The sequence below is a fragment of the Vidua macroura genome, chromosome 20 (genome assembly GCF_024509145.1).
Source record: "Vidua macroura isolate BioBank_ID:100142 chromosome 20, ASM2450914v1, whole genome shotgun sequence".
In the NCBI taxonomy this organism is placed as follows: Eukaryota; Metazoa; Chordata; class Aves; order Passeriformes; family Viduidae; genus Vidua; species Vidua macroura.
Window position 1 is genome coordinate 3,176,254 of NC_071590.1, and position 19,799 is coordinate 3,196,052.

Here is a 19,799-nt window from a genome sequence, read left to right on the forward strand (position 1 = left end):
GAGGAAACACAAATCTTTAGACTTCTTTATTTAATAAGTTATTTAAGTATCATTTATGTATCTTGCTCTGTAAGTGAAATACTACTTCTGGCCTCAGACACACACAAAACAGGCTGAAGTGGGGCTGGGAAGCCCAAGCTCTTGCAGCCTCTCCTCCCTGCTCACCTTTCAAAAATCCCATGCAGACTTCATGGGGGAGGGTGGGAAAAAAAAAGTGTATTTATTTCCTTTGAATTACCAGATCTGATGTAAACAGACAGGGTGGGGGAATCCTGCCCATGCAGGGGCCTTTGGTACACCTCCTGCTCTGGGCAGCAGCCAGGGAAAGGCTGCTTGCACCTGCCATGTGAGCAGTGCCCATGGGCTCAGTGGGGCCAGGCCCTGCACGTGTGGGTGGGCAGCTCCTGCAAGCTTGGGGGTACAAAGCACAGGGGAGCCTGACTACATCAGTTGCCTTCATGACCTCTGCACAAGGGGGGATGTTACACCACCAGGCACGGGGAGTGGTGGCAGCAGCTTGGGATCATGCACTGGACATTGTGTGGCGCTGAGAAGTGGCTGCTTTGCTTTCCCAGCAAGTGCACAAGCTGCTTTTCTTTGCTGGTCTTGTGCTGAAAAGCTGAGATTTATGTACTGTATGAAAAAAACAAAACAGAAAAAAAAGAAAAAATCCGAATGTTCCAAAATAAATGACAGTATATTTTGTACTTTGTAAAGTAATTAAACCGATAAAGAATAAAAAGTGAAACTTATGCTGTCTGCTTTTGTACTGATCAAACTGATGAAAATAAAGCAGAGCGTGGCATTGTCTGCAAGATGTAACTCTCATTTCTTTCACCTACAGCCATGTTGGGTTTCACTCACACAAACACAATTTATGAAGGCCAGCAGACATCCCTGAGCCTCTCTGGTGTCCTCTCTGGAGACATCCTGTCTCTGGGTGTACTGTACCCCTACAGATGAAACCCACCACCATCTCCATCCTCCAGCTGTTTTCTGGAAGCCACCAAACCTGCCTTATCCTCTTCCTTTAAAATAAGAGGTCAGTGGGATGCTGCTAGTGTTATTTGCCAGATATAGTTTTACCTGCTCACTGCAGAGTGCAAGATGCCCTTGCACTCTGTGGAGTCTGGGCAGCCCCCCCAGATATGCTGGCAGGACACCCCCAGAGCCCTGCACCCCAGCAGTAGCAGGGAAACAAATTCAGCCTCCTCATGGACTATTTTAGGGCAGTCGCTGTGGGTCCTGAGTCTCAGTCAGCAGCGTGGTTGCACAGCACCATTGTCACATGGTCTGCAAGAAAAAGCTGAACAACCTGTGTGAAGTGTACAAGAAAAGCAGTGAAATCAGACACATCACCCTATTACAGTTTTAGCCATTTATAGTGGATGTTTAAAGGGAAGCAGCTCATCTGTATAAACTGTAGTCAAGAAAATATCTCCTTTTTAGTGTAGTGTAATCCATTGTTTACTCTCGTGATAAAGTGTTAAAACATTCATGTAAGAAATTAACTAAGGGATTGTTAATATGGAATGCAGCCTTAATGCAGAGCATTGCCTCAAGGGTTTAATCCAGTAAAACAAAAACCCAAATAAATCAACATAGACACTGTCACACAATCTTAACACTGCCTGCAACTGCCCACAAAAGCAAATGGCATCTTAAGGTAAGTAACAGGACTGAGGACTGGTGTCCAGACCCCAAAGACACTGATGCCTTCCCCCATCAGTGTTTTTCTTACCTCACCTGCCCAGGCTCACCCCTTTGAGCAGGAGGTGCTGGGGCACCGGAGGGAGATGGGGGAAGATTCCAGTCCCTTGCAAAAAATGTTACAAAAATATATTTTTATGAGTTATGATGAAGCACAGTGAATATTGTTTCAAGAGTATTTTGAATGCCAAAAGCTAATTATTAGTTCTCTGACTCATCAGTTTTTGAAGGATCCTCTAGAGAAAAGTCTGTTGTAACACAGCAAGTGCCTAAGATAATCTTTGTCTTACAGGTGTTCATGTGTTTTATTCCCAGTGGGGCAGTCTGCTGACAGAGGAGACCAGCTTTGCTGTGTGGGGGCTGCAGGGCAGCCCAGGAGCCATGCTGGATTCAGCTCTCCAGCAGGGAATTGCCAGGACCCCTTGGGATGGTGGGGTGTGGAGGCCTGAGCTTGTGCAGGTATACTTGGATCCGAATCTCTCCCCCATCCTCTCTGCAGTCCTAGGCCACTGTGGCAACCCTGCTGGGCCACTGCAGTGCCTGGAGCTGTTCCTGCACAGGGCTCTGCACCAGGGGACCATCCTGAAACCCTTCTGGGCTATTTTAAGCCAAACACGCCAGCACAGTGCTGATCTGAGGGCAAATCACTTGTGTAATCAATGCCAAATCAGGTAGGTTATTCTAGCTCTAATTTGAGCTGCTCCCCACGTGCATCCTTGGCCCATACACTCCCTCACTGCAGGTATATTTAGGGATGCTGGTATATTTTGGGCTGTCTACTTTGCCATACTCTGAAGGACAAAATGATGCAAAGTTGCTTTGCAGTTCACAATGGCAGTGACCTGAAGCTACCCCAGCACAGCTGGGCTCCTGTGTGGCCCTGATCCTGCAGAAGCATAAGCCACACAGGTTGGATCTGCCTTCAACAGACAAGGGGGTGTGGCAAGGAAGAGGGTATTTTCATTTTCTGAGTTAACACTGAGCCATCAGCAACAGCAGCTCTCAAAGAACTGTATTTTAGAAAGGAGAAAAACTGCTGCACAGCAGCAGCCAAAAGAAAGGAGTAAAGAATCTGTGACAGACAACCACGTAAATACAAAGGTCAGTAGAGGAGATGAAGGAAGTAATAAAGTCAGGAGCAGGGCTGAGCCTGGGAAGAAGGGAGATGTGTGGGAAAGGCACTGTTAGACTTCTATTTAGACATACTAATTCCTCATTCCTGCTCTACTTCACTGGCAATAAAATAATCTCCCCAACGTGAGTCTGCTGTGCCCATGATGGTAACAGGTCCCCTGTTCTTGTTCCAAGCCACATGTTTTCCTTCAGATTCTCTCTCCTTGTCCTGTTGATGGGGGAGGGATGACAGAGCAGGTTGGGGGGCACCTGGCTAAAGTCAAAATGCTCCCCCCACACTGTAAGCAAACTGTAAGCACTGTAAGCAAACCATGGATAAGTGCTGGTGCTTGCCAGACTGCCCTCACTGCCACTAACCTTGTTCCCACAAGCAACATGTCTGAGAATGCCCACAACCACTGTAATGAAGGCACAAACACCCCCTCTGCATTAAGCCATACAACACTCCTACTGAGGGCTGAAGACCTCACTGGCATCTCATTACCACAAAGAATTTGCAATTTATTGTACAGCAAGAATGCAACACAAGGACTCAACCCAGCTCTTCAGAAGGCCCAGCCCCAAGGTGCATTGGGAAACAGCTGGGAATGAGAGCAGCTGAGAGCCCAGCACTAACCAGCCCACCTCAACAGCAACATCCATGAAGAGAATTGTTTGTAACACCTTTCTCACCAGTTTTTGTACGTGTTTTCCATGGTTTAATAAGCCTCCTCAAGTTGAAAGGGCAAACCTACCCCCATGAGGCCAACAAGACAGGCTTGGGCACTGCAAGGTGCCCAAGCTGCATGTAGAATCAGGTGTAAATTAAAGCCAACCAAATGGGAGTTCAGAGTAGTGAAGTCTGCCAGTTTCATAGCAGCTTTCTGTTCTGCCTCACCCACCCAGCAATACCTGTTAACACAGGAACCTCAACAACTCAAGAGAGGTGTCTCCATTTCCGTGTACTTTGGTTCACCTTTCCAATATTTTATGCAAACCCTTCAGAACCTATTTAATCAAGGTAAAGTTTACACATTAAGTTTTGGTACAGAATTTAATCTAAGGAAGCCAACATGGTGGTGTCCCATGGGGCCATGGATGCAATGCCTGACTACAACACTATCAGTCCTGCAGGTATTGGAGCTGGCTCAGCTGACAGAAGTGCTTTCCTGTCATGGAACTGTGAACCAAAATGCTGCAGTTCAAAGCAGATCCAACCAATGCATGAACAGATCATGCTCAAGAATATTCCTATTACTACTGATAAAGATTTTATAATCACTTTATTGAAAACCTACTAGCTTGGATTCCACCAAAGTAGTTTGCACACTAGAAGTATCCCACACAGAGAGAAAAGACACAACTCTGCCTGATGTTTGGAGTGTTTCACAGGAGACAAGATTCCCACACTTGGGCGTGAGACTGGGTAAGTGCCTGCTACAGACAGAGCTACTGCATCCCATCTCTATCAGCTTACTCCAAGAAGGTACCAAGGAATGAAGTTCTGCCTCTTACCCATTAAGACTCTTCCCCTGCTAGGCAATCCTGAAATCCCCAGCTAATTGCAACTGAGAGCCATACCTCTGAAAACAGAAAGGGTGTAGGGAATCAAAAAAAAAAAAAAAAATCAAAGGCAGTGATGTGTGATCAGCACAAGGAGACAAAGGTACCTGAGGGGCAGTGAGCACTGCTCACATCCATGCCTGAGCACTGATTTTGCAGAGCTTTGTTTCCAGCTTCCCTCAATAAGCTAGATTGGCTTCTGTCACCATCCATCTGTCCTCCTGCAGCACAGAGAGCCTGCTGTCTTTTTTAATAGTACTTACCCCTGCAAACAGGTTCTCACTCTTTGAATGTGTTCCTTTGGTGTTCAGTCTTTAGCACTAACACAGAAAGCCATCAGCAGCCCAGAGACACATCACTGCCACCAGGCAAGGGCTGTGCATCCAGTTTCTGCACAGGACAACAGCCTGGGCACAGTGCAGCTGAGGGTGGCCATGCAGGACAGCTGTGCTGGGCTTCAAGACCTAGCATGACCACTCTTCCACATAACAGTAATTAAAAACACACAACTTTTCCCTTGAGAAATAGTTTGGCTCTGCCCAACGCTGACACTCTAGAGCTGGTGACAGGAAATTTCCATATATCATTGTCCTGTGCTGTAGATTTCATCCCATGCCAGTCTTCCTTAAGGGAGATGCTCTTCATCTTCAGGCACAGAGGGGCTCACCAGCCTGGGGCTGGGCCTCAGATCCTCTGGGAGCTCATCACAAAGGAGCCAGAGCACTTCTTGCATTTCCACACTCCTCAGGGAACGTGCTTCCTTCCTGCAGCCAGGCCAGAGCATTCCAGTGATGCAGGGATGATAACAGACACTGCTATGGCTGTCTCTGCTCACAGTCACTTGGTTTCATAAAATGAGTTTTCCTTTCCAAGAAGCTTGTCACCAAGTCCCTGCATCGCCCTGGTACAGTGCTGAGACCCAGCAGCATCCTTAGGTAAAAGACCTCACCATGCTTACCATATGATCAACTCCACAGGCCACATCCACCACCTCACCGGGTACAGTCACCTGCATGAAACACGGGAGAGTGCGTTATTATCAAGTTCATGCTTCACACCTGGTAGTTCCTATTTCTCATCCTCCTTCCACTCAACATGCCACTAGTTTCACAGGGATTTGTACCAATGCAAGTGCCAACTAGAAAACACAGAAAGAGCAAGATTCAGCACCAAGCAGGCTTGTGCACTGAGCTGTGAAATACTCCTCTCTTTCCTTCACAGAAGCACATACAGCTTTGGAAGACATAAGGAAGAGGATCTGCCCAAGCACCACAGGGATTTGCCTCTTCTTTCATCAGCAAGAACTGGAACAAGGCAAAGGCTCAACTCAGCCTAAGGCAGTTTGTGCTTTGATGCTGAGAGACCAGCTCCCCACTCCTGAAGCTTATTCAGTTAAAACTGACTTCAAACTTGAGGAAAGCAGAATCTAAAAAAGCCAAGTTTTTCCTCAGAGCCAAGAGAGAGGACAGCAGCTAGTTCCAGGGCAGGAGGTCACAGACAAGGATCCTGGCACATTGCCACAGTACTGTCAGAAAGGAGCTGGCTGTCTGAAAGAGCATAACCCCCACTGCCCACATCTGGGGAAATGAATTCAGAAATTCCACCCAGCCACAGCAGTGTGATTTTAGGCAAATGTTCCAGAGCTGTCTGGTTTTGTTCATTTTTAAACAAAGAAGAAAGAATACTACAGAAACACATTTACTGCAAGTTCAGACAGACAGGGACTTCAGGGTGGTCCAACTGACTGCCTCCCTCATCTCCTACTTGGCCTTCATGGAGACCAGGAGCATCTGTTAGGCTCAATGCTGAACTCCAGAACCAAAGACACTTCTACATCCACTGAGTCTGGCTCTCAGAGCCATCTGGGAGGAAGCAGTGGAACTGGAAGCACTGTGAGACAGCTATGAACATAGCTGAGTAAGGACCTCCTGGATAACCTGACAGTCAGTCACTGACCCACCACCACAGATGGGAAGGAAGCCCACCACTGTGTGGACCTGTAGCCACTACAAACCAAAATGTTCACCTAATTGAGGTGAGCAATGATTTGGACAGAAGACCAATACTGACAGTTTTCTTTGCAGCACATACAGATGGAAGAGCAGGTTAGAAGGGGAAGGAAGAGGCAGGAAGGGTAGCAAGCAGATCTTGTGGACAGAAATATGAAAACTGTTCAGATGTGGTGGAACAGCACCAGATGCTGTTTCAGGATTCAAAATCATTACTGGCATAGCAGACTAAAATGTTTACTGAATACCTCCATTCCCAGGCTCCACAAGGACCTCTGGAAAACAAAGCACTTCTACAGTCATCTTAGCCTTCCACTCCTTTCAGAATTACTCAACAAAACCACACAGCAAATGATAATCCTTGCCCTCAGGATAAAAAAAAAAAAACTAGCCAAAGAATATACTCTTGGCCTTAATACCACCATCCTTACTCTCCATGGGAAATACTGGTCTTCCATTCTTCCAGTTCCCAGGCACCCTCTTAGATTCTTCCCCCACACAAACAGTTCTCCTCTGTCTACACAGGAGAAAAAAAAATAGAAAAGAACAGAGTCATTAAAAAGGAAGAATTCTATTTATGATGCTGGCAAATGTGGCTACAGTGTTTCTGGAAGTATACAGGGTTATACAAGCAGTATGACAGCTACCAGATTTACTTTGATGTACAATAAATTTACTTGTGTTTGGAGAAAATTATGCCTAATGAGCAGTACAAGAAACAAGTTCTGTGCACAAGTCTTTCCCCCTCTTACACCACATGCTTCAGAATTTTATTTCAAGGAAGAGTGCAGCAGCAGAAATTCCAGGGAATCATTTGTGCAGTGAATAATTTGTGCTGAAGTTAGACAACTGCAGTTATCTGTATCAGCTATCACCACAGTAAATCCAGTAAGCAAGGCAGTGAGATCTCTCCCAAGCCATCACCTGGAGATTGCTTATTCGACTGTCTGAAAGAAGTGACCTTCTAATGACAGCTAGGGAAAGGCAAAAATTTGTGTTCAACAGAGTTGAAGAGTTTTGAGCTCCTCAGGAAAACACACAGATCTCAGACATGTCTGGATCAGCTCCACAGCTGAAACAACCAAAACACAATATAATTTTTATGTATGATTAACAATTTAACCAGAACACTGTTTCTAACTCTTTCTGAATACCAAGGGGAGCCCACTTACAAGCACCCTGCAACCAAACTGACAGTGTCACACATACTGCTTGTCCCAAAGGACTCAGCCCTCGCATTTTTTCCTGCTGCCAGCTGGATCTCTGAAACTGCTGCCTGATGTTAAATGCCTTTCAAATTTCAAACCCTTCGAAGGCTGAGAATCCACACAGGGTGCACAGAGCACAGTATCATAACCTTTGCATATTAAATGCTTGGGTCTGCCCACCTCAGGCTGCTAACTCAGTTGGCCAGAAATGCCAAGAAACTGATATCTAGCTTCATTTAGAATCAGTTTTAGTTCGTTCATTTATCACATTAATTTTCTAAACTGCTAAAGTGCAGCAGACTGACTCATTCTATACAGGGAAATGAAAAAATCTTCTGGATTTTATGTATGAGAAAAGTTTTTTGTGTAAAGACAAATAACATTTTCTTAATTAAAGCATAAGTTAGCACAAAACATATGCCAGGAACCATGCTGACACCTGTAAATGTGCTGTCTGGCTCCCTGCTGCTGCATTCCAGTGTGCCTTCAGTTTCAAGAAAGATGGGTACATTTTTTGGGGTGTAGGGTTTTTTTTGTTTCAGATTTGCTTTGGTTTTGATTTTTGGTTTGTTTTTTTTTTTTTTTGCTTTTTTTCTCTTCTGCCAATAACACAGCAACATGACCTCTCCATGACAGCAGGATGAGAAACTTACTTGTAAGTGCTGCAAACTGGCTGAGTCCACAGCGAACATGAGCAACACGGGTGTCTGGACTGAAGTCTGACCAGCCAAAAAGGCTGGGTGGGATCATCTCTGGCACTGCTGTCTCTATTAGGTTTGGTCCTTTCCCAAGAATTCCATATCCCCAGACAAAAACATTTCCTTCTTCTGTATTACAGTAAGAACACATTCTGTAAGAAAGTCTGTGCTTGTGAAATTCATGCCACAACCAAGAGTTAATTAGAACCAAGGGGATATTTTCCTTTCTTCCAGCTCAGTCTAACACTTTCTGATTATTTAAAATCTGCAAATAATGCATTCCCCTCTAAATGCCTCAATCTTTTCCTAAGCTAGGCAAGCAAATCAAGCCCCCTAGGCAGAACTTTCGTGGGGAAATAATACCAACACAAGAGTGAGCTGGATAAAATACTACTGACTGATGGGACAGAGGCTGAGAGTTGATTATCATGGCTTTCGTCTTTGATGCATGCACAAACCAGCAATTGGATGTCACTCTGCCTGGCACTCTGCCTTAAGCTGGGTGCCTGGGAAAGGCAACAGTTGCACAGCATAAGAAAGAATAAGTTTCTATGTCAGTTAGCTCTGGTCCCTTCATATTAGAAGCTCTGGTCATCACAATACCCCCGTTATAAATACCAGCATCTTCATGGAGATAATCCTTCAAGAAAGTAATACAACCCCCTCCCTCATTCCTTCATGCAGCAACCCTCCAGCTATGCTCCCCAGACACTGTCAGTCCAAAGAACAGCCACCTAAGGATCTGCTGCACAGTTCCACTGTTCTCAGTGCTTTCCATCCTAGTTCATTATTTATAAACATGTCAGATTCATTTAGAGTCTGAAGGGCTCTACTTTCTCTCAAGTGTTGCCTTACTTCCTCCCTATATCCATACTCATTATAGGCCATACTCAATATGGGCAGCAAAAGAGACCAGAAGAGCAAACAGCTGCCATGCCCTTGCTCTAATCTGCAGAGCACTCACAACAGCACACACTGCAGCAATGCTCTGCACTAGTGAAAGCAACTTCTCTAGTACATTCTTAAATCACATTTCTCAGTCTCCCAGCTTTTTCCTCATAACATACAGTATTTCCCAGTTCCCAGAAAACAAGATACTTATTTCATAATGTCACAGTCCACCTACTGTGTGGCCTTGCACCAAAGTGAATGATTCTAGAAGTGAACTCACCTGTTAGCACAACATTGCCAGTCCCTCCACAGGCAGCCTCCTTTACCTTCCCAATCTTGAATGGCAAATGCCTGGGAACATTCACCTGAACAGATTGCAGAAGAGTTGTTAGAGACAAGGTAAACTGCAAACTAGACATATATTTTAACTTGTTTAACTCTCTAGTTCTGGTTAGAGCTTACATACACTGGATTCCTGATACAACCTTTATTGTCTGAATAATAAAATGAGTGGAAGTCCCAAAATTTAAAAAAAAATCTACAGGAAATTCATTAAGGTCAGGACAAGGTGGAAAAAGTTACCTACTAGAAAGCTTAAATGCATGGCAACAAGGCTGAGAATGACTAATAACTGCTTCTTATCCCTGGCTTTTAAAGTCAGACACAATGGGGAGGTCAATAGGTGAGCATGTCTTCAAGTCTTCACACTGGATTAGATCACTAAAATTCAGTCTGCAGTGGTGTTTTTGAACATACTAGGGAAAAATTACTTAAAGAAAATCACACTTATTTGGTACAGCCCAACACAAGATACATACACAGCTTGACATATGTAAAGAGTAATCTTCGATTTCATAGCTCTGTCATTCTACACTTTGGACTGCATCTATATTTTAGCTCAGACTCTCATTTTTGGCAAATGTGCCACTCATCCATTTCAGATGCCACACACCTCCATCACACACCCAGCAAGGAAAACTGCTACACTGCACAATCTGATCATTGTCCTCAGGCCTTACGGGTCTCAGCATTTAGCCCTACATTAAGGTTACACCAGGAGAAGGACAGGAAACAAAGCTTTCTAAAATTTTCCTAAAGCTATTCTAATACAATTGTCTGCTCTTAGCTTTCTGCCAAGAGTAGCTTGAGTATTGATTAATTTCTTGACTTCATTTTCTAAAGTACCTGTAACATGAGACCAACAGCCTAATGACCCCAGCAGTACAATGCCTAGTGTAAAGACAGCACCCTACCAATGCCCCATGTAAGTTTGCTCAAAAAAACCTTTCATCTGTGAGACACTGGAATTTGTTTAGGACTCAGTTATAAACCCACTAAGGATGTCCATGAAAAATTCACCAGTGCACAAGGCTGACTGGAAGGAACTTCCAAGGGCCATCCAGATCAGCACTATGCTCAAAGTAGTATCACCTGAAATCCTAGATCAGCCAGCCAAAAAAGTAATTCCTGTCCTGAAATGAGCAAAAGCACTTGAGCTGGTCTCAATTTGGTGCAAAATCCGTTGGTTGGAGAAAGAAAAATATGGAGTTCTTAGACTAATAAAATGGGGTGAGGTGACACAAACTTCTGCCTATAAAAGTGGGGAAACATACTGCCCCCCTAAAGCTACATAAACATGTCAGACAGGTTGGCTTTGTAAGCTTATGTAAAAGCAGCCTGCTAGTGGTGTTTGCATCTGCTGCCAAAAGAACCAAGAACAGGGAGAAACATGTAATTTTTAACTCTGTGCCCAGCAGCTCAACTGAAACACATAAAAACACACCCTCAGGTCAACTGACCTGTGTGGTTTCTGTGACAGAAGCCAACTGCAAGTATTCTGAATTTCCCCAACCAAAGACATCTCCTTCATCTGAAACTGCCAGACAACAGTCCCCATAGGAAGAGACCTGGATAATGTTTACTCCAGCAATGTCACCATGCAGCTTAGTAGGAACACTGGTGATGTTATAGTGTCCAAGACCTGAAAGGGAAAAAAGTAGATTATGAAGAATTTTTTTCCAGATGCAATTTTTTAATGCCAGCATAGGAACCATTTTTGTCACGCTATAACAAAATCACCTGTCCTCTGAAATAAATCTTTCTGTCCATAATGCTTACTGTCCACCAGCTGCAACAGACAAGCAGCCACAAACACCACTTCTACTAGCCAAAGCCACCTCTCTGGAGTACACAACAACTTTATACAATCACACCCTGAAGAGTCTCATATCTCTTGTCTGCATGGACCAAAGTGTTTGAAGAACAATAACCAAGCCAGGCAGATATCCCAACAAGGATGAAGTTTTACAAACTGGCTGCATCCTGTCTTCTGCAAGGAGAGCCATGAGTGACAGCACACTGCAATCAATTAGACAACAGCAGGGGAAATGGCAAAAGAGGCTGGGAAGCAAACACTTTACATGACAAAATGATGCCTGGAAAAGAGACCAGAATATAGATGACAGCTGGGTTACACTATATTGGCACAAAAGAATCACAGGAAGAACTCCGCTTTGGGAGCAGCAAAACAAATAAACAATAGGAATGACTGTGAGGAGGAAGTTCTCTGCAGCAAAAGCCACCACAAAAAGGGCCTGCCCAAGGATCCCAAATTAAAACATGCAACTACTACCAAGGTGTTTGTCAGTTCAAAAGAACAGAACAGACCCCAAAACAAGAATCAGGAAGGCAAAGCCACCACCAAACTGAAGAGCAAAGATGCCTGAGTCACTTCCACATCTCCCCCAGAATCTTTAAACAGCAGATACACTCTCCTCAGACTGCATGCTTGGATTGCCAGGGCGGCATCCTACAGGTCCTCAAAAAATGAACTGGATTGTCTCAGTTTGGTCACACAAGAGTACTGAAAACATCTACACACAACTGAAAACATTAGCAGCCCCTTTCTGTCCACACATGCATGACAAATACACATTACAATTTCTCAATTATCACGGCTTGCTATTTTCATCAATCCCCTCAAAAGCAAGATGTACCTACCTGTTTGTCCATCAGCTCCCCATCCACATGCATAGACTGTACCTTTCTTGGTTCTAAACAGACTGTGGTCCTGCCCACACACAACCTGCACACAAACAAGAAGTCAGTCAGGAAAGGTTACATGCTCAGACTTGATTTAGTGAAGCATTAGTGACAGACAAATTGAGCAATGAACCTCTGTGATGTCCATCAGTTCACATTTTGACCTTTTTCTTCTTATCACATGGCTCTCAAGAAAGGGATGGCCAAGAACCACAAGATACAACACAGAAAACAGCAGAATTTTCTTTATGGAAAGTGATGCTGCAGTTAAATTGTTCTAAGATCCAAAACAAGGAAAGAAAGCTCGATTCAGCAGTATCACACAATAAAAGCAGCAAAGAGTAAATAAGAGCTCCCCCTTCACAGGATGCTAACCACATGATTCTTGATGCCAGCTACAAACTGCTATGGATTCTTTGCCATGTAAGCACTCTAGGCACACAGCTGTTCTCAAATCTATATTTATGTTGAACTAGCCATCATGTCTGCCACAGGCTTGGCACAAATTAAAGCCAAGGAAAAAGCCATTCAAAAGCAGACATTAAAAATTAAACAAAGATTAAAGGGATTTAATCAGCAAGTGAAGAGTGACTATCAATATTAAGTACATAACTGCTATTATCAAAGTACAAACAGGTACCAAGTATTCAATCCCCCAAAAAATTAAAACCATGAAAAGTCCAAGCAGAAGTTTTGCACGCCTAATTCAAAACAGTTTTAGGCTGAACCACAGCACAGTCTCATCAAGTGGGTGTACATGCAGGTGTACATGCAAGTGTTTCTGCTGCCCTGCAGTCCCTTGCTCTCCTAGGAACCTGACCTAGAGCTGGCTACTCTAAGTGCATGGTTTCACAGCTCATTTCTGAAAAGGCAAAGACAAAATTTAAACTCCTAAGCAATATAGAAGTGACAAAAGGGAACAAGAAATCACAACAGGAAGAGAGTAGTGGAGTGGAGAGCCCAGAAACAGACACAGTACTGAGTGTGGCTGAGTAGAAAAGAGGAATCATCTCCTTGACATGCAGGTAACACTCCTCCCTAATGCAGCCAAGGATATCATTAGCCTCCTCTACAGCAAGGCACATTGCTGGGTCATGGTCAACCTGGTGTACCCTAGGGCCTTGTCCACACAGCTGCCTCCCAGACAGTCACCCCTAGCCCATGGTGGTGTCTGAAATTGTTCTTCACCAGCAACAGGACTTGGCCATTTCCACTGCTGATGAAGTTCACACAGGCCTATTTCTCCAGCCTCTGGATGGCAGCACCACCCTCTGGTTTATCAGTCACTCCTCAGAGTTTATGTCATCTGCTATCTGCTGAGGGAACACTCTGAGCCTGGCTGTTCAGCTGGTTCCCAATTCATCTTCAGGAGTGAGCTCAGATGATCCTCTCACCTGGACAACTCTGCTGTCAAATTCCTTCAGCTGATGAATGACATGGCTTCCACTGGACACCAAATAACCACCAAGAAGAGAAAAGGCAACACAGAGGATTTCAGAAGACTGCAAAAAAACACAAAGGTAAACCTGCCTCTACTGAAAGCCATTTTATTACCACAAGTAGAGAAATTTGTTTGCATGTAGTTTCACTGCAAAATACCTGCACGAAGAAGGAACATCATTCTATATTCTCTTATTTAAGAAGTTAAGAACTGTCATTTTTTCAATATAAGCTCTTGTGACTGTGGGTAGGGGCAACCCTCAAAGTCAGTCCCTAGTCTAGAATGAGCAGACACACGACATAATACTGCAGTACCCATATAAACACTACACTTAGCTAGAAATAAACCAGATATCCCAGAGCACATTGTAGTGCTAACATCCCTGTCATTTTTTCACAAGGATTATCAACAATCCAATGACTGACTTCCAGTATCAAGACTAACAAAAGCTACCTAACTACAGCTATTTTCTCAAACTTTACAGACCATGTGTTGTGGAGCAGAGAGCAATTTTTGGTCCTACTATGAATCAGAAACTCAACATATTCCCACTATTCACTTACTCTATCATACAGAGCACTTTTAGCCTATGCTTTGGTGAGACTCACAAAAAACCCAATTAAGGAAAAGCATTACAGACTCAGAGGCAGTTACAGCAGAGACTTAAGAAGAGGATGCCTCTTTCATAATTAAATGGCACTTCTAACATCCTCAGGAACAGGACATGTACTCTGAGCAGCTAAAGGGAGAAAGCCCAACTACTAACACCAATTACCTCAAGCAATTTATGAAGGCTGGGTTCTCCCACTATGTCCTGCAAGAACTGTCCCATGCTGACATTCTTTTGTCTCTTGTGAATGTTGTCAGCAGAGTGCTAGTGCCCAAGCCTGGGTTCAAAGGCTGCTTGTATGACACCTGCAGCACAAAAGCCTCAGTTCTCAGACTCCTTAATCTTAAATGGAATGCTTATACTACTAGACCTTTTCCACTGGGTTGTTTTAATGTAATTATGTTTCCAACAATAAGAAAGTTCAGGATCTTTGAATTCTCACCTGTAAATTTCATCTTCAACAACCTTCCGGCCACACTGTCCATAAGAATTGTTTCCCATTGTGAAAACTGAAAAACAATTATAAAACACACTAGTTTTATTACTGCCCAATCCCCTGAAAGCCTCTTTTCAGGTCCTCAAAATATTTTCAGGCAGTTCTAAGTCTGAAAGGTAGAGCACAGCAATGTAAAAATTGGCATAAGCTTTTTTCAAAGTCCACTTGAATGAAAGTGACTGAATCCATTTTCACCAGCAACACCTGGCAGTATTGTTGTAGGCACAGCAGCAGTGGCTGGAGCCCACTGTCTGTCACAGTGGGGAATTGCCTAGTTCATCCTGCCACTGTCAAAAAGACTCAAAAACAGATCAGCATTCCCACAGGAGTGGGAATCAATGAACCAACCAGCTCACCCACTAAGAAGCTGCACTGGATCACTTGATGCAACACTGAAGCCACTGCACCAGAGTTCCCAGAGATGTGGAGAGACAATTCACAAACAGAATCTTCTCTATAAAGGACTACTAATTAATTAATTTCTTTTATAAACATGTCACTCAGGGGCTTAAAGGGGAAGTAACATAGGAGTACTGGCATAGTCACCCAAACCTGCATTCAAAAACACATCTGAGTGAACAAGACAAACAGGCTGCACTCAGCCAGGCCTGGGGCTAGAGAAACAAAACTTGTAGTAAAAAGCTCCCAACACATTTACAACTTGAGCCAAGTGAAGCTCACAGCATTCCCTCGCAGAAGCTGTGAAGCTCACAGAATTCCCTCCCACAAAGGCCAACAGCTGCCTGCATCCCATTTACAGTGCAAACAGCCCAGCTGGGAAATAGCTCTAGAGGACAAAAGACAATTTTTTTCAAGCTTTTAGTAAAAGCATAGCCAGGCACCCATAGACATCACTAGCACAAGCAACACTGCACTGTACCTCCTTCACTATCTGTCAGGACCAGGGAATGGGCTCTCCCACAGGACACTTGCAAGACTCGAGTTTGCTGTGGTTTCTCCAGTGGTAATGGAATTGGAGATGGTTCCAAGACATATTCATAGCCCTTAGCTTAAGGAAAAGAGAACAATTTTAAGTCAGTAGCTTCCACAAAGTAAATTCAACATATATTTGCTGATCTTGTTGTGCATTCACACACTCACTTCTGCTTTCTTATAGAAGCAGATACATTTTAGAAAGCCAAGACACTAACCAAAGAGGCTGACAGGGATTTATCACAGAGAGAAGAAGAAGGTAAAAGCTATGGAAATAGCTGAAGTCAATCACTGCCTAAACAAAAGTCCACCATAACTAGAGGGTGAATGTTATTAAGGCTTCAGGTGGCAGAATTGTGAAACTGAGGCTTTCACTCACATGTTCAACCACTTCGGTGAATACAGCTGCTTTACTGGAGCTTAATATCACACACAAACGTTCTGGGCAACTGGGGATATTGCAAACAAGGTACAAGAGAAACAATCACAAAAATGTAGCAGGAAAGGTAAACAAAAAAATCTTAAAGAAAAGTAGATTACAGGCACTTTTAGAAATAAGGAATGCAAGAAAGACTAGCTAGGCTAGGTCCATACGGAATAAGACATCTAACGTTTATGAAAAATGACATGCTGTACTTTAAAAAGATTTAGCAACTTGAAGAACACAGAATCAGTTACAGTCAACTGGGGTGGGGGGGAAGAACAACAAACCATAAATCAATACTAGGGGAAAAGTCAAGAGGAGATAAAAAGCCTTGATATCAAAGTTACTGTAATAAGTGAAATCAAATCCCAGAGGACCCAAAGCAATATTGCATACAGGCAGCAGTGCTTTACTGGTTCTCACTGCCTTCAATAAAAATAAAAACTAAAAAAAACCCCAACAACAACCAGCATGAGGACAGGCAGCACAACAGGCAGCTTGCCAATGGTGAGCATCTGCCATGCAATAAAGCAGGAACTTAAAGAAACCAACTCTCTGTCTAGAAACACCTGGAAGTCACCAAGCAAAATAACCTTTTCCTCTCTCTGCTCCCTCCAGCAGAAATACACATCCTACTGGGATATGTAGTAACCATCACTGACGCTGAGGGGATTTGGAGAAAAGAGACAATGAGGTGGATAAGGAACAGGGGGGTGAGTGTGAAATATTAGTAGTGTAGATGCAACCATCTAAAAGTCAGAAGGCTGCAAATCTGGGGTCTCTGGTCTCTGTAGGGTCCCTCTGGGGCTCCCTTGGAAATGACGCATCTACAGCAATGCAGTGTTGGAAGGAGCAGGCACCAAAGTCAGTCTGTAAAACAGCAACGAGCAACACATCCCAAAGGAAAACTTGTCTGGGGGTATATTAAACATGGAGCAGTAGCAATCCCACTGATCTTCACCACATTTTCAACCGATCTTACCAAACACACTCTCTTACTTAGCAGGGCTTGATCTGCAAAACTCTTTAACCTACTTCTGGATTCTCTGACAAAAATAATTTCCAGGTCAGATGAAAAAAAAGGTAACTGCAAGACACTCCTAAGACATCAGCATGTACATAAGACCCAGCAAAAGCTGAAACCTTTAAAAGCAGAAGTGAGCAGAAGCTTCTGCAGCCCCTGCATTTTGCAGCTGCTGTTTAAGTGCACACTTGCCGTGTGTACACACTCCTCCAGAACTACCCAGTGTGCTCCACAAAGCAGCACCATTGCAAACCTCAACATGCTGCAATTTTCTTTTGCTTCTCCACCAAGTTTAATCTTCTGCTCATATCAGACATACCCTACCTTCATGGATTACACTCTTATACATCATGACAAAAACTGCTTTTATTGTGATTTTCCTCAACTGTTTATGAAGGAATGACTAGGCAGTCAGCCATTCTATCAGGAAGGTTTGTGTCTTTCCTGTCTTCGGTGGTAGGTGGCAATGTTCTGCAAAGAAATCGCCTTCTTAAATGAGTTTGAGAGTCTGGTTTAAGACAAAATGACTGAAAAACATGTTTTTCCTTCAAAATGCAACCTGCTATTAAAATAATTTTAAAATAAACCCTACAGCTTCACAAAAGCCCCACAGACTATATAAAAAAACTCTAACTGGGGAGGGAAGGAGGACTAAAGGACTTTAGTTTTTAAGTGCAATGGCAACAGAAGCGAGCAAACCATCCTGCCAAAATGATTAACTACACTGCGCCTACTATCAAACTAGAGATCCAAAGCCACAGATTAACCAACATCACACTTTGCAGAATAAACATTCCTATCCAGATGAAACTAATTAAGTGCAGTGTACCGAACAGAGGCACATGTTGACCAATTACAAAGCACACAAAAACACAGATAAATTTCAGAAAAAGATCTGTTTAAAATAATAAAGCATAACCTGAGACTGTATCAAAGGCTCCTGATGTTTTTCACAGCTCCAAACACATGAAGATTCCTGTACCACAGGCATACTGCAGTGTCACCCTGTAAGTCTTTAAAACACTTAAATCCTTACTTTGATCTCTTCTGCTTCTCTGGAATCCAAGCTGGGAATCCTTGTTGAGCCCCATGCCCCACACTTTGGTGATGTCTCTGGTATTAGAAGCCAGCAGTGTGAATCCATAACCACAGGCAGCAGAGGATATCTTTGAAGACAGACAAAACCCACACCTTTCAGTTAGAAATTGTGGCTTAGAAAAGCAAGTTTCACTCCATGCTACTTGTTCATCAGCATTCATTCTTCATTAAGCTACATTCACATGCAGCCCAAATTCATGGCATGTATGGTCTTCCAAAAATTATCAGTCTTCTGTGATAAGCACAGTGGTGAAAACTCAGGTCCAACCATTCTGCCTTAAAAGTTTTGGTTTTGTGTGCATACATCTTTATTTCTGCATTATCTTGGCCCCATTCAACGCCACAGAAAGACCTGTCTGCTGACCTGCACCGGCAGATTAAAAAAAAAAAAAAAAAAAAAAAGACAGAGGTATTAACAGAATAACATGTTTTACTCCTTTTGACAAAAAAAGCACCCAGCATAAAAGTCACATGAGGAGCAACTGTGGCCACTTGGTTTGTTCGGCCTGGAGAAATGGAGACCGAGATCAGATCTCACTGGGGTCTGCAGCCCCGACCTCTGCTCTGGGACCAGGGACAGGACCCGAGGGCAGCTGTGCTGGGGGAGGTTTAGATTGGATTTCAGGAGAAGGTCCTGCCCCCAGAGGGTGGTCGGGCACTGAACAGGCTCACCAGGGAATGGCCACGGCCCCACGGAGGGTTCGGACAACTCTCTCAGGTGCAGGTGGGACTGCTGGGCTGTCCTGCACAGGGCCAGGAGCTGGACTCCGTCATCCTGAGTCCCTTCCAACTCAACATGTTCTATGAACGCTCTGACTTCCTCTGCACTCGAAAGCAGAGCAGGAGTGAAACACGTCGGCAAAAGAATAACACGATTTTCAACACAAGCTTCCCGTTTGTCAGGTGGGAGCAGCCTCGGAGCCACGGGAAGAGGCCCATTTTACCTGGCAAATGCTCTTCACACCCTGGCTCTCTAATGCCTCTGACAAAATTACAAATACATCTTTTCTAAACTCTACGTTGCTGCAGTTTTTAAAACAGTCCTCATCCCAAGCAATACCACTATATCGATAAAAAACACTGAATCACGGCAAAGCCTTTAAGCCCGATCCAGTAACGCCGTTCTCAGCTGTGCTAAGGCCTGACCAGGCTCCGGAGGCCGGGGGAGACACGCTGGCCCCGCCGCACCGGGCCCACCTTCTCCTCTGTCTCCAGGCGGTACGGCGTGGGTTGGATGCGCCGCGGCTTCTTCCAGCCCGCGTCCGGCTTCACGAAGCTGGGGATGCCCAGGGCGCCCGAGTAGGTGAAGCCCCACACGAACACGCGGTCCTTGCGCCTGGCCGCCTTCCCCGCGTACTGGAACACCGGGGCAGCCTCCTCGGCCTCCCGCAGCTGGCGGGTGCTCGGCGGCCCCGCCGCCACGCACAAGCCCCTGCAGAGCAGGCGCCGCGCCAGCCCCGCCATGGCCGCCCTCAGGCCGCCGCCATCTCGGCCGCGCTCACACGCGGGCCCGCGCAGCGTCACCGCTCCCGCGCATGC

General features: G+C 44.5%; 1 protein-coding gene across 1 annotated transcript; it reads right to left on the reverse strand.

Annotated features, from left to right (window-relative positions):
* Nucleotides 1-152: 152 nt before the first annotated feature.
* On the reverse strand, nucleotides 153-19,726 carry RCC1L (RCC1 like). Its single transcript, XM_053995551.1, has 12 exons — nucleotides 19,458-19,726; nucleotides 18,199-18,328; nucleotides 15,662-15,790; nucleotides 14,728-14,794; nucleotides 13,629-13,680; nucleotides 12,193-12,277; nucleotides 10,992-11,173; nucleotides 9,473-9,557; nucleotides 8,257-8,430; nucleotides 6,827-6,912; nucleotides 5,345-5,395; nucleotides 153-633 (listed from the first exon to the last, which is right to left on the reverse strand). Exons 1-12 carry the CDS (start codon nucleotides 19,722-19,724, stop codon nucleotides 457-459), a joined length of 1,485 nt encoding a protein of 494 aa, XP_053851526.1. The 5' UTR covers nucleotides 19,725-19,726; the 3' UTR covers nucleotides 153-456.
* Between the last annotated feature and the right edge of the window lie 73 nt (nucleotides 19,727-19,799).

What these genes read in the sequence shown, in the direction of transcription:
- RCC1L (XM_053995551.1), bottom strand. Translation starts at nt 19,724, where the DNA reads ATGGCGGGGCTGGCGCGGCGCCTGCTCTGCAGGGGCTTGTGCGTGGCG. An exon ending in GCCTGGAGACAGAGGAGAAG is followed by an intron (nt 18,329 to 19,457) that starts GTGGGCCCGGTG and finishes CTGTCTTCAAAG; the next exon opens with ATATCCTCTGCTGCCTGTGG. An exon ending in CCTGACAGATAGTGAAGGAG is followed by an intron (nt 14,795 to 15,661) that starts GTACAGTGCAGT and finishes ATTGTTTTTCAG; the next exon opens with TTTTCACAATGGGAAACAAT.